Source organism: Cyrtonyx montezumae, unplaced genomic scaffold (genome assembly GCF_038088225.1).
Source record: "Cyrtonyx montezumae isolate F1298 unplaced genomic scaffold, pur_monq_1.0 scaffold_37, whole genome shotgun sequence".
NCBI classification, from domain to species: domain Eukaryota; kingdom Metazoa; phylum Chordata; class Aves; order Galliformes; family Odontophoridae; genus Cyrtonyx; species Cyrtonyx montezumae.
The window spans coordinates 367,947-381,067 of NW_027072042.1; the positions used below are offsets into that span (position 1 = coordinate 367,947).

At 48.1% G+C, this 13,121-nt stretch overlaps 2 protein-coding genes and 1 non-coding gene across 3 annotated transcripts in view; 2 read left to right on the forward strand and 1 right to left on the reverse strand.

The window, feature by feature from the left end:
• The window catches only part of PPME1 (protein phosphatase methylesterase 1), a 28,051-nt gene extending 21,551 nt beyond the window's left edge, over positions 1-6,500 (reverse strand). The window contains exon 1 of the mRNA XM_065745769.1: positions 6,403-6,500. Coding sequence (XP_065601841.1) covers positions 6,403-6,500 — 98 coding nt within the window. The remainder of the gene's footprint in view (positions 1-6,402) is intronic.
• Positions 870-988, forward strand: LOC136054518 (5S ribosomal RNA). Its single transcript, XR_010622740.1, has one exon. It is a non-coding gene; the product is annotated as a 5S ribosomal RNA (ribosomal RNA).
• A 284-nt stretch (positions 6,501-6,784) lies between the features above and the next one.
• C2CD3 (C2 domain containing 3 centriole elongation regulator) overlaps positions 6,785-13,121 on the forward strand; it is a 37,341-nt gene continuing 31,004 nt past the window's right edge. Inside the window, exons 1-5 of the mRNA XM_065745727.1 lie at positions 6,785-7,185; positions 9,500-9,657; positions 11,171-11,340; positions 11,785-12,008; positions 12,804-12,936. Of these exons, the coding sequence (XP_065601799.1) occupies positions 6,798-7,185; positions 9,500-9,657; positions 11,171-11,340; positions 11,785-12,008; positions 12,804-12,936 (1,073 nt within the window). The 5' untranslated portion in view covers positions 6,785-6,797. The remainder of the gene's footprint in view (positions 7,186-9,499; positions 9,658-11,170; positions 11,341-11,784; positions 12,009-12,803; positions 12,937-13,121) is intronic.

Below are 13,121 nucleotides of genomic sequence, written 5' to 3' on the forward strand. Positions count from 1 at the left end.
CGTGGATCAGATCCCCTCTGAGTCTTCTTTTCTCAAGGCTGAACAGCCCCAGCTCTCTCAGCCTTTCCTCATAAGGGAGGTGTTCCAGGCCCTGTGTCAGCTCTGTGCCCTCACTGCACTCTTTCCAGGAGATCCCCATCTCTTTTGTACCAGGTAGAAGAACTTCAGGTTCCTGCTGGCATGGTTTTCATGCACCAGTCAAGCCAAAGAGATGTAGACAAACTCAGGTTTGGGTAACATCATTCTGTTTAGTTGAGAAATGTGGTCAGAGCACTTAAATACAGAGACAGGAGAGTGCTAGCAGGAAGGGTACTGCTGGAAGAGTACATACATGTGTCCGAAGATTGGGGGGGCTGCAATTCTGAGGACAGGTAGCAGAAATCAATGCAATGCACTGTGAAATCCTACAGAATCCCAGTGTTTATCTTTTATGACCACAAGAGCCCATCAGAGCTACACTGCAGCAGCCACTGCAACTACACAGTCCTCTGGTTTTGCTTAAATATTTCTATCAGTCTTCTATGCTAATCAAGGATCCAACTTCCCTGCTGCTTCACTGTGTTGATTTGCATCTCCCCATGCATTACTTTGCTGACATGGATCCAGAGGTGTGGAGAATCCCACAGATGCACAGACCAGAACTGCATTCAGTCCCATGGGGCACTCCCAGAGGCACAGCAAAGCCACTTCTGTCCACCTGAACTTCTTGACTGAGATTTCCCAGTAAAGAAACATGGAAGAGATCATACTGGAAAATGGCAAGAAGACACCAGCCTATTCTCACCTATTTGGATGCACTAACAGGTGGCATTTTATTACAAACAGTAATCTTTTTGACAGTGCATGACAGAAAAGATGTAAGAAAAGATGTCTACGGCCACACCACTCTGGCAACGCCCGATCTCGTCTGATCTCGGAAGCTAAGCAGGGTCGGGCCTGGTTAGTACTTGGATGGGAGACCTCCTGGGAATACCGGGTGCTGTAGGCTTTTCCCACAAGATTGGAGGCTTGCCGATGTGACTCCCATCTTCAAGAGAGGCCGTAAGGAAGACCCGGGGAACTACAGGCCTGTCAGCCTGACCTCGGTATCAGGGAAAGTTATGGAACAGATGATATTGAGGGAGATCACACGACACGTGCATGGCAATAAAGGGATCAGACCCAGCCAGCACGGGTTCACCAGGGGCAGGTCGTGCTTGTCCAACCTCATCTCCTTCTATGACTGGGTGACCAGACAGGTAGATGAGGGAAAGGCTGTTGATGTAGTCTACCTGGACTTCAGCAAGGCCTTTGACACGGTCTCCCACAGTATTCTCCTAAGGAAACTGGCAGCCCGTGGTGTGGACAGGTTCACTCTTCTCTGGGTGGAGAACTGGCTGGAGGGCCGTGCCCAGAGGGTAGTTAAGTCCAGCTGGCGTCCTGTTACGAGTGGTGTCCCCCAAGGGTCAGTTTTGGGGCCCATCTTGTTTAATATCTTTATTGATGACCTAGATGAGGGAATTGAGTGTACCCTCAGTAAGTTTGCAGATGACACAAAGCTGGGAGGATGTGTCAAACTGCCTGAGGGTAGGGAGGCCCTTCAGAGGGATTTGGATAGGCTGAACAGCTGGGCTGAGCAAAATGGGATGAGGTTCAATAAGACCAAGTGCCGGGTCCTGCACTTTGGCCACAATAACCCCATGCAATGCTATAGGCTTGGGGCAGAATGGCTTGAAGAATGTAGAGAGGAAAAGGACCTGGGGGTGTTGGTTGATGCTCGGCTCAACATGAGCCGGCAGTGTGCCCAGGTGGCCAAGAAGGCCAACAGCATCCTGGCCTGTATTAGAAATAGTGTAGCCAGCAGGAGCAGGGAGGTGATCATCCCCCTGTACTCAGCTCTGGTGCGGCCCCACCTCGAGTACTGTGTTCAGTTTTGGGCCCCTCACTACAAGAAGGACATTGAGGCCCTGGAGCGTGTTCAGAGAAGGGCAACAAAACTGGTGAGGGGCCTGGAGCACAAGTCTTATGAGGAGCGGCTGAGGGAGCTGGGATTGTTTAGTCTGGAGAAGAGGAGGCTCAGAGGAGACCTTATAGCACTCTACCACTTCCTGAAGGGGGGTTGTGGTGAGGAGGGGGTAGGCCTCTTCTCCCTGATAAGTAATGACAGGACGAGAGGGAATGGCCACAAGTTGCGCCAGGGAAGATTTAGATTAGACCTCAGGAAGCATTTCTTTTCTGAAAGAGTGGTCAGGCACTGGAATGGCCTGCCTAGGGAGGTGGTTGAGGCACCATCCCTAGCGCTGTTCAAGAAGCGTTTAGATGAGGTGCTTAAGGACTTAATTTAGTAGTTGGGTAGAGATAGTGATAGGAGGATGGTTGGACTAGATGATCTTATAGGTCCTTTCCAACCTTATGAACTTATGAACTTATAAGAAAGCGTTTGGGCTGAGAATTCCTCTGTACTCCTGGCAAAGGTTTCCTCACCAAGCTGGTAATTGTGGAGTAAATCTGAAAACAGAGCTTTGAAAGAAGCCTCCTACCCTTGCAACTTGCCTTTATGCCAAGGACGGCTGACGCCTGAGAAATCTCTGTGCTGCACTCAAGTTATTTGTTCCTACTTGCAGCCTCACTCACTGCACTCTCTGCTTTCAGACATCCCATGCAGCCATGTTAGCACGGCCTCCCTGGCTGATGAAAAAGAAAGAATTAATGTAAAAATAAAACATACCCAACATTCCAGTGAGAGGATCGGTGCACAAGAAGCAAAGCATTTATGTGTGGAATAACTATCTTGCCAGTGCTGCTGGATATTGAGTTTAAACATGTTCTAATTAATGGCCCTGCTTCCAAGGTAAGACATTCATCAGTGCCCAGTAACAAAACAGATTTATAAATAAAAGATGACAGAAGAGCAAATTCTTTCTCTAATTTCAATCCCTTTTGTTCCCTATAAAAGTTTGACTTTTAAAGGACTACTTCAGTAGAGTCTTCTATATTTGTCATAGCTGATCACATCCTCCTTTGGTACCTTAATCTAAAGCTATGTAGAAATAATACACACCAATACAGGCAAGCTGCAAGCAGCCACACAGCAAAACTGTTAAAAAACAACCTCAGGAGAGCCATTAAAAACACAGAAACCATTCTGCTGAGATGTGTGGTTGTGGATGGTAACTTTGTTCCTACATTATATAGTCCTTCCAGTCCACAGGTGTGTGAAAGCATCCAATGAAATCCCATTTCCAGTTTGGGGCATGGCTGTTCAAAACCAACCATAAGTTAGGATGAGATCAGTGGGAGGGATCTGAGAGGAGGGGAGAAGAAAATGTGATAGGAGACAAAGCGCAGAGCCCACAGAGCAACCAGGAGCTACATGACCATGCTGTGCCTATGAGCCGCTCCCAGATGCCCCACGAGGAAAGAGGATGCAAAGTTTTGACCTCCATCCACAACACCAGACTTTATATCAGCACTTCTCTGAAAGATTTTGAAAGAGGAAAAAAAAAAAAGACTGATAGCATATAAAACAAAGCAACATCTCCTCACTGTCGCTTCTGTCTCTGACATGAAGCATCCAAAAACCTTGAGATTGGATGTCTAGAAACACCACATCCCATAGCACAGCAGTCTTTTGCAGCCCAGCACCAGCACAGCACACTGCCTCCGTCACCTGAGCAATTCCAGCAGAACACAGCTCACCTGATGCTGCAAGAAATTCAATTTTGCCTTTTATCATTACCATGAGGACATCTGCTTCCAGGAAACATCTGGCAGGAGCAAACACCAGCAGCAAGACCAACTGCAAACTCATCTCTCCTCCCCCAGACCTGAACACTGACACTGGAAGTCTTTACGTTTATTACTGAGCTACCAAGACTTAATTAAACAGGGGATAAGATATGGTGGTTGTTCACAGTGCCATCCCATGAGCACTGCTTTGTGGGAAGAATTAGCTTGCTGACAAAGTTTACAGTCCACAAAACCACTCTGAAATACATTAAACAAAGTAACTGCAGGGGAGAAGATTACCTTACATGGGACAAAAGAACAGGTAGAAAAAGAAACCTTTGTTTCTTTGCCCAAAACAGAAAATTTCTGTGTTTGACAGTTTGCTTGAACATCATAATTAAATATTTAGTATTAAATCTAGTCTTATATGTACCACATATAACCTGCACACCACTCTGTAATCCCAAGACTCTCACAACAGAATTGAGTGAACTCATGCTTTACTCTTCCTCACAATTCTGCACTGCATCACAATATCCAGGACTGCTCCTTCCTAATTAATCCTTAAATAACACATTTTTTTATTAGCCTCAAGGTCATGCCAATACTTACATATGGTGCTTAACTTTAATATAATCCATATTAAAAGAAAAGTATTCCATAGAGATTTGTTAGAATTAGTTCAGATTCCAACTAAATCTATTGCACCATAAAAAATATAACGTAAACAGAGCATTATAAAACTATGTCTTAAAGGAGAGAATTACCTGTCATTTAGATGCCTTTCCCATCCACAAACACCCAAATATTTCATCCCAGTCTTTTATAGTTGCTATTTTCAGTATTTCTCTTAGTTATCTGATTTCATGCATCAAGGCAAAGCAGATCTCCTGTAGGAACTGTAGGATATTTTTAACCTCCAAATAGAGCTCTCAGTGCCATCAGGAGTGAGCAACACACACCTGGCCCTCGCAAGCTCTCACACAGAGGGCAGCATCCCTCAAAGGGTCAGCCCGTGGTCTTGTCACAGCCCAGATCTCTGTGTGGAAAGTCAGACCCCACTTAAAAAGCATTTTCTCCAGGTTTAATGTTCCCGTTTCTGTTATTCTACTCAAATCTATGCTCTTCTGCCTTTTGCATGGGGCTGACAGCAGCCTGAGCCCACATCCCCATGACTAACACCAGATTCCTTTGCTCTCCTGCATTCCTTCTACCATAACCAGGCACTTGCCAGGAATACAAGCTTCTCCCTCACATCTTCAGAGATGAAGTTACTGCTATTCTTCAAAGCTCTCCTATTTGCAACCCACTTTCTCACTCTGACTCCTCACAAAAGAACAAAGCGTCTGCCAAAGTTGTTCTCGTCCACTCAGTCCTTGTTAGTTCCCATCCACAGCTTGATCCTGGTCCATCTTCTCTCCTGCTTCCAAAAGTTGTTCTCACTCCTGTTTAAGAGATTTGACATCCCTTTACCCTGTGCTGTACAGGTTGATCCCAGATGAAATGTCACCATCACTTCAAGCACATTACTCCCTTAGCAGAGTTCACCTACTGTACGGTTCTATATAAGCTTCTGAGAAATGACATTTAAATAGTATTTACAAGTACTTTCCCCCTCAGCCACGACTTCACTGACTCACAAAACCATGACAAGGTATCACCATGATATACATGCAAGAATGCACCGACCTTCCCTTCAAACAAAAGGACACAGAGAAGATAGAAACCAAGGGGCAACAAGATGCCCCAGGATGCTATTTCTTATTCAGCCATAGAAACATAAAAGAGCTTGGGTTGGAAGGAACCTCAAAGCAGCCCCCAAGCCCCATCCCCTGCAGTGGACTGGGTGCCCCCACTAGCTCAGGCTGCCCACAGCCCCATCTATGGTTCTGGGTACCTCCAGGGACAGAGCACCCACAGCTCTGGGGAGCAGTGCCAGGGTCTCGCCATCCTCTGAGTAAAGAATTTCCTCCTAATACTGAACCTAAACCTCCCGTTGTTCCAACTTGCCTGCCCTGCTGCTTTATCCCTGACACTCATTGGATATGGGAATAAAACTGCCCGAGGAAACTTTCCTAATACCTCTTTTCTGAAAACAGAGCTGAGTTCTGGGCAAGGGACAATGGTTTTAATCCAAAAGAGATTAGATGTGAGGAGGAAATTCATTTCTCAGAGTGTAGTGCAGCCCCTCCATTACTGCCCAGAGCTGTGGGTGCCCATCCCTGGCAATGCCCAAGGCCATAGGTTGGGCTGTGTGCACCTGGGCAATGGGAGGTGTTTCTGGCCACGGAGGGGTTGGGACTGGAGCGGGTTGTGAGGGCTCTTCTGACCCAACCGTCCTCTCATCCTATATTTTCCATACCCTTCATGGAGTCCTACCACATCGCTCACCACCTCAACGGGGCTGCCACCCCCACGCACAACAGCCCTCTCATCCCAACCCCCCCCCCCCCCCACTCCTCTCTCCCTCTCCCATCTCCCCCAAGCGCAAAGGCCCCGCAGAAATCCCCCACTCCCGCAACACCCCTAAAACGAGTCCCCCCGCCCCAAACACCCCACAGAACACCACTCAGCCTCAGCCAGTAGAGAACCCCCCCCCCGAAAGCCCCCTTCCCCACGAGTACCCAATCCGCCCAAACGACGGAGGCCTCACCCTCCCCCCTCAGACCCCCACCACTCCCCTCCCCCACCTACCCCATACGCATCTTGGAGCCGGACTGACCGCCGCCCCCGGGCAAAGGGGGCCTCGGCGGGAGGCGACCCAGATGCAGCTGCTTCTCCAGAGCCGACATCACGACGATCACGACGACCACGACGACCACGACGCAAAGCTCCGCACCGGCCCGCACCGCCCGCCGGGGCCGCCACCAACCCCGCTCCGCTCCGCCCCACCGGAAGAGCCTCTCTCCTCACCGCGCCGCCGCGCGGCATTCTGGGAAACGCAGTCCGGGCCTCTATGGGGTTCAACGGGAAAGCGGTACATGATGGGAGCCGTAGTCCCGGAAGTGCGGTGAAGGCGCGGGATGCTCCCGCCGGGGCGGCTGTTGCCGGGCAGCGGCGCGGCCTGAGGGAAGCGCTGAGGTGAAGCCATGCAGCACAAGAGGCCGCGGGCCCCGGCCCCGACCCCAGCGCTCTTCCGGCGGCGTAGAGGTGCGGGGGTAGGGGTGGGGAGCGCCGCAGTCCCGCTCCGTTCTCTGACGCCGCTCCGTTCCGCTGCTCCCGGTGACGTCCCCGCGTCCACCAGCCTGCCGCCGCTGGTGGAGGGCCCTCCGCGCTGCGTCCTCCGCTGCACCGTCGGCAGAGTCGTGTGGAATGCCGCCAAACCGCCCTCCGCCGCCGTCCTCGTCCGCCTGAGGTGGTGGGGAGAGACCTCGGACGGTACCGTGTTCCACCCCACCTCAAAGCCGGGGCAGGCGGCGGGCAGCTGCCGGTACACCGTGCGGTGCGGGCCCCGGCAGCTCGCGGCCTACCTCACAGGTGAGACCCGGCGCTGCAGCTTCCCCAGCTGCCTACCCGTAGCCCTGCTTTCATTTAACAGAGCTGAGCTCTGCTGTCTGGTGACGGCGACAGGGCCCGAGGGAACAGCCTTGTGGAGCTGTGACAGGAGAGGGTTAGGTCGGAGTTGGGAGGGTCTCTGCACTAGAGGGTGGTGGGCATGGAATGGGCTCACAAGGGCAGTGGGTACGAGCCTGAGCTGCAGGAGTTCAGGGAGTGTTCACAGAATCAATCACAGAATATTAGGGGTTGGAAGGGACCTCTAGAGATCATCGAGTCCAACTCCCCTGCCAAAGCAGTTCCCTACACCAGGTTGCACAGGTAGGCGTCCAGGCAGGTCTTGAATATCTCCACAGAAGGAGACCCCACAACCCCTGGGCAGCCTGTGCCAATGCTCCGTCACCCTCACCGTAAAGAAGTTCTTGCTCACATTCGTGTGGAACCTCCTGTGCTGCAGTTTGTGGCCGTTTCCCCTTGTCCTGTCTCCACACACTGCTGAAAAGAGTCTGGCCTCACCACTTTGCCCCCCCCATACCTCATATATTTGTAAACCTGGATCATGTCCCTTCTCAGTCTTCTTTTCTCAAGGCTAAACAGAGAAAATAAGACTGAGAGGGGACCTGATCCAGGTTTATATATATCCAGTGTTAGAATGCTGATCTTAGCCATAGGAGTTGGGTTTGAGTGGTGCTGTGTGGAGACAGGAGTTGGACTCAGTGATACTTTTGGGTTCCTCCCAGCTCTGGATAGTTTATGGTTTGAGCAGTGGGCCCAGGGGAACCTCATGAGGTTCTGCAAAGCCAAGTGCCTGGGACACAGCAACCTCCACTACCAATGCAAGCTGGGGAAAGAAAGGATAGAGCTCAGTAGTCCTGCTGAAATGGACCTGTGGGTGCTGGTGGATAGCAAGCTGGACATGTGCCAGCACTGTGCCCTCACAGCCCAGAAAGCCAGCCACATCCTGGTCTGCATCAAACACAGTGTGGCCAGCAGGGTGAGGGAGGGGATCTGCCCTTCTGCTCTGTGCTGTGGAGTGCTGCATCCACATGTGGAGTCCTCAGTGCAGGAGAGACACAGAGCTGTTGGAGTGCATCCAGGGCCACAACATGATCTCAGGGATGGAACAGCTCTCCTATGATGACAGGCTGAGAGAGCTGGGGCTGTGCAGCATGGAGAAGAGAAGGCTGCAAGGTGATCTGAGAGCAGCCTGTCAGTTTCTGAAGGGGTGCTACAGGAAAGGAGAGGACAGACTCTTTAGTGAAGTTCATTGTAATAAGACGAGGAGAAATGGTTTCAATCTAAAAGAGGGGAGATTTAGATTGGATACAAGGAAAAAATTGTTTATGCTAAGGGTAGGTGAAGTGTTAGCACAGGTTGCTCAGAGATGTGATATGATGGATGCCCTTTCCCTGGAGGCACCCAAGGTCAGACTGGACTGGGCTCTTGAGTATGTGATGGAGCTATAGATGTCCTTGTTTACTGCAGGGGAGTGGGAACAGAAAGCCTTTAAAGGTCTCTTCTGATTCAAGTAGTTCTATGATCCTTGAGTCCCTTCCAACTCTGAATGTTCTGTGGTTCTATGATTCCATCTTCATTGGAAGCTTGATGTCTGGAGGATGTCCCCTGCATCTTATCACCTTATCAACTTATCAAGTATTAATATTATGTTGTTCTTATTGGGTAGCTGACTGTTGTGAACTTGTTTGTTATAATTTGCTGTCAGTTCAACACTTGGTGTCTAGAGAAGGGCAGTAAAGCTGGTGAAGGATCTAGAGTACAAATCTTCTGGGGAGCAGCTGAGAGAACTTAGGTTGTTCACTCAAAGAAGAGGAGGCTCAGGGGAGACCTCATCATTCTCTCCTGGAAGGAGATAGCATTGAGTGGGGGTCAGCCTCTGCTCCCAGCAATAGGATGAGAAGTGATGGCCTCAAATTGTGGTAAAGGAGGTTCAGATTGGAGAACAGGAAACATTTCTTCTCTGAAAGAGTGGTCAAGCATTGGAGAAGGCTGCTTAGGGAGGTGGTGGGGTCACCATCCCTGGAGGTGGTCAAAAACCATGGAGATGTGACACTTGGGGACACAGTCAGTGGACATGGTAGGGTTGGGTTGCAGTTGGACTTGGGGATCTGAGAGGTCTTTTCCAACCTTAATCATTCTGTGATTCATTACTCCCTGTCTCTTATCACAGCTTTATTTTAACCTCTTGGGTCTTTTGTTTTAACAGGCAAGTTTCAACTGTGTTTAACTGTGACCTTGTTGTGTCGGACTGAAATGAAGCTGTTCCTAATTATTGCAGATATGGGCATGCTTGTCCTGGAGGTCCTGACCAAACCTGACTGTCTTCCAGTTGGCAGAGTGCAGATCACTGAATTGTCCCAGCTCTCTCCCAGCCATCCCATCAGTGGGTTTTTTGCCATAGTTACACCAAAAGCTGATAAACTGGGAGAGCTACAGGTATTCCTTATGACTTTGCTCTTTATTGTTGCATATGAAGCTGTAATGCAGTAGAATGTGAGGATCCAGTTGTGCTGTGTCCCCTGTCTCAAGGCGTTTACAGATTGAATCTAGATAGAAAATAGGAAAATCCAGGGACATTCTTATCCTGTCATCGTCCATTTGTCAGATTGATTCTGAGGATCCAGTGTAGTGCATTTTCCTGCAATTATGGTTTGTTTATGTTTTCTTCACTGAAATATGTCCTTCAAATTAAAAACAAACAACCAAAGCCCTGTCTTTTGCTTCTGAATGCACAAAATTAAAGTTACCATTTCATTTTTTTTTAAATGCTTGAGAAAAATTTCCAAAATCAAAATCACGAAAATCAGATTGAATTGCTAAAGGTTAACAGAAGAAAAACTCTGCTTCAGCATCAATTCAGCAAGAAATATCATTTAACAAGAGCAAGTGTAGAGTCCTGCACCTATGGAGGAATAACCACATGCACTGGTACAGGTTGGGAATGAGCTGCTGGAGAGGAGGAATGAGGAGAGGGAGCTGGGTGTCCTGGTGGATGACAGGTTGGCCATGAGCACTGTGCCCTGGTGGCCAAGAAGGACAATGGGATCCTGGGCTGCATTCAGAAGAGCGTGGCCAGCAGGTCGAGGGAGGGGATCCTCCCCCTCTGCTCTGCCCTGGTGAGGCCTCACCTGGAGCACTGCGTCCACTTCTGGGCTCCTCAATACAAAGCACACAGGGATCTGCTGCAAAGAGTGCAGTGAGGGCACAGAGCTGACACAGGGCCTGAACACCTCCCTTATGAGGAAAGGCTGAGAGAGCTGGGGCTGTTCAGCCTTGAGAAAAGAAGACTCAGAGGGGATCTGATCCACGGCTGTCAATATTTGAGCAGCGGGAGGCAAAGGGACAAGGCCGGACTCTGCTCACAGTGTGTGCTGATAGGACGAGGGGAAATGGCCACAGACTGAAGTGCAGATGTGCGTGGGAACTTCTTCCCAGTGCAGTGATGGAGCACTGGAGCTGCACACAGAGGTGGTGGGGTCTCCTCTGCAGACGTTCAGGACCTCCTGGATGCCGAGCTGTGTACCCTGGGCTGGGAGCTGTTTTGGCAGGGGGTTGGACTCCATGACCTCATTGGTAGTTCAACTGGAATAAGACTCTACAGTGAGTTTTAACAGTGCTTTTAGAGGTGCACACTCCATTCTGATATTTCTTCAGAGCCTTGCTGGGTTGACACCACAGAGTAGGTAAAATCCAGGGAAAAGGTGTAGCTCTGTGCTGCAGCCCTGGGGGTTAATTTTTGCTGAAAGATGATTGGTTGCAATTTGGAAACATGGGAGGTGAAATAAGTGGCTTTAAATATGTCTGAGTATCAAAATGTTATGTATGATTGATACAAACATCACTATCTGTAAAAAAATAGTGAGAGCTTTCTGTAGTATGAAAAGTTAGAGTGTGTGCAGTGCTTCACTAAGAAAGGAACCAAGTTCTGTTTTCTCACTGTATTTTTCAGGTTTCACTTGTTCTTGAACCTCTGTCAGAAACATACAAAACCAGCAGCTCTGTACCAGCCACAGATGCAAGTTCAGATATGGCTCCTGCTCCATTGCAGCGATCTCAGCGAGCACAGATCGCTCCTCCAGACCCAGAGGCTGTTAATAGTAGCAAAGTCTTAACACCCAGGTACCTTTTCTTCACCATTCAAAATTCTGGCTTCTTTGGCATTTCACACCTTTTTAAGCAATGGCAATACAGTTATGAATTGTGAATTGTGTAATTGTGAATTACTTGCTTTTTTTGGATGTCTTTTTTATGAACTCTGGAACATGCAGCATTTAAGAGCTTAAAAGGGACTGTTTCTCATCTGCTGCAGTATTGCATTGTACATTAATGCAATTCAAGCTGTGCCAGTTGACATAAGAGGTGCCCCAAGTCTGTTTTATACAGCTTGAGTCAGTCTGTGTGATGGTATGAGCAGAAGATGAGGAGTCAGTAAAAAAAAGATGTGCCATGTTCTGTTTTGGAGTGGATACAGAAGGGAAGCACTGCGGTGCTAGGGAGAGTTTGAAGAGGTTCTAATCCCTTTACTGACCCACTTCAGTTGTTACTCAGTGTTTTGTTTTGCAGTGGGGGAAAGGACCATTTGTTCTTTCAAGAGAGCTCTGAAAACACAAAGGATGTTTCCTCTGCTTCCCACCACCACCTCATTTTACCAAATGAACATTTGAAAGTGAATCCTTCAGGTCAGCAGCCAGTGTCATTCCCCAGCAGCACTGATCCTGAAGCACCCCTCCGAACAAACACACAAGTGTTCTCTTGGCACAAACCAACTACAAAAGACCTACTTTCAGGTTGGTATGCAATTGGCATCGTATTTTAGATAGCAGAGAAGATAGATCTTAAATCTTTGTCTTTGGAATATTGTCAAGGAAAAGTGGTACTTTGCATGCTCTTAATAAGTTACTTCAAACAGAAAATGATAACAAAAAAATCTTTACTTGAGAAGCTGTTGATTTTTAGTCTTGCTGAAAGATGGGTTGTCTACCCAGCTCAGGCAAAATGTCCAAGCCATGCTGCCTTGGCAATACACCTGAACTCTGACCCAGAGGGATAAGAGAAAAGGAGGTTCATCTTCACAGGCAATTTAATCATTGATATATCCTCTGAGATGGCCTCTGAACGTGCTGCTGGTGTTCAGACATGGTGTTGGCATTTTTTAATTTCATTTCCATTTCATGTTAGTTAGCATCCCTTGTAGATCACAGACCTCTGAGACTCCACATGCTCCTGCACCAAGCAGGGCACATTTCCATTTGATTTTTTGTATATATATTTATGTTTACCGACAAAACTTTAAATTAGACAGCTGTTGAGGCATGCAGACAAGCTACTTTTAATCTTGCTACCATGTCTTATGCCTGACTCACTGAGTGTAGATGAGTTCTCTGTACTGCTCTGAGTGGAAAACAGATAAAGGATTGCTGGCAGTGCTATCTTTTTAATGGCATACAGCATGCACTTAATCTCTGATGTGTCAAGATCTCTTTATAATAGAATAAAATAGAAGTTTCATGACTGTATCCAGCATGTTTGGATTTTAAATTGCATTTGAATGCTGAGAGTTAATTCTTCTGCTTATTTCTCAGCTCTTTTGGATCAAGGCAATAAGCTCCGTGATGCCATGGTTGCTTCTACGATGAAATCTAGCCCAGACATGGAGCCTGAACTGAACGAAGTGCCTCCTTTTGTGAAGCTGGATGGTTTCAGAGCAACAGCAAAGTGAGCTCGGGAAGGGGAAACTGAGATTTAGAATCAAATCATGATTTTGAGGCCTTATCAGGAAAACTTGAAATACTGAGGTTCATGTGGTGTGTTTTAGGATTCTCAGTCAAATGGGAAAATAATTTCTGTTTGTGAATTAATCAGGTAGTAAGCTTTGATTTAAGTAATTTTAATTCTGTTTT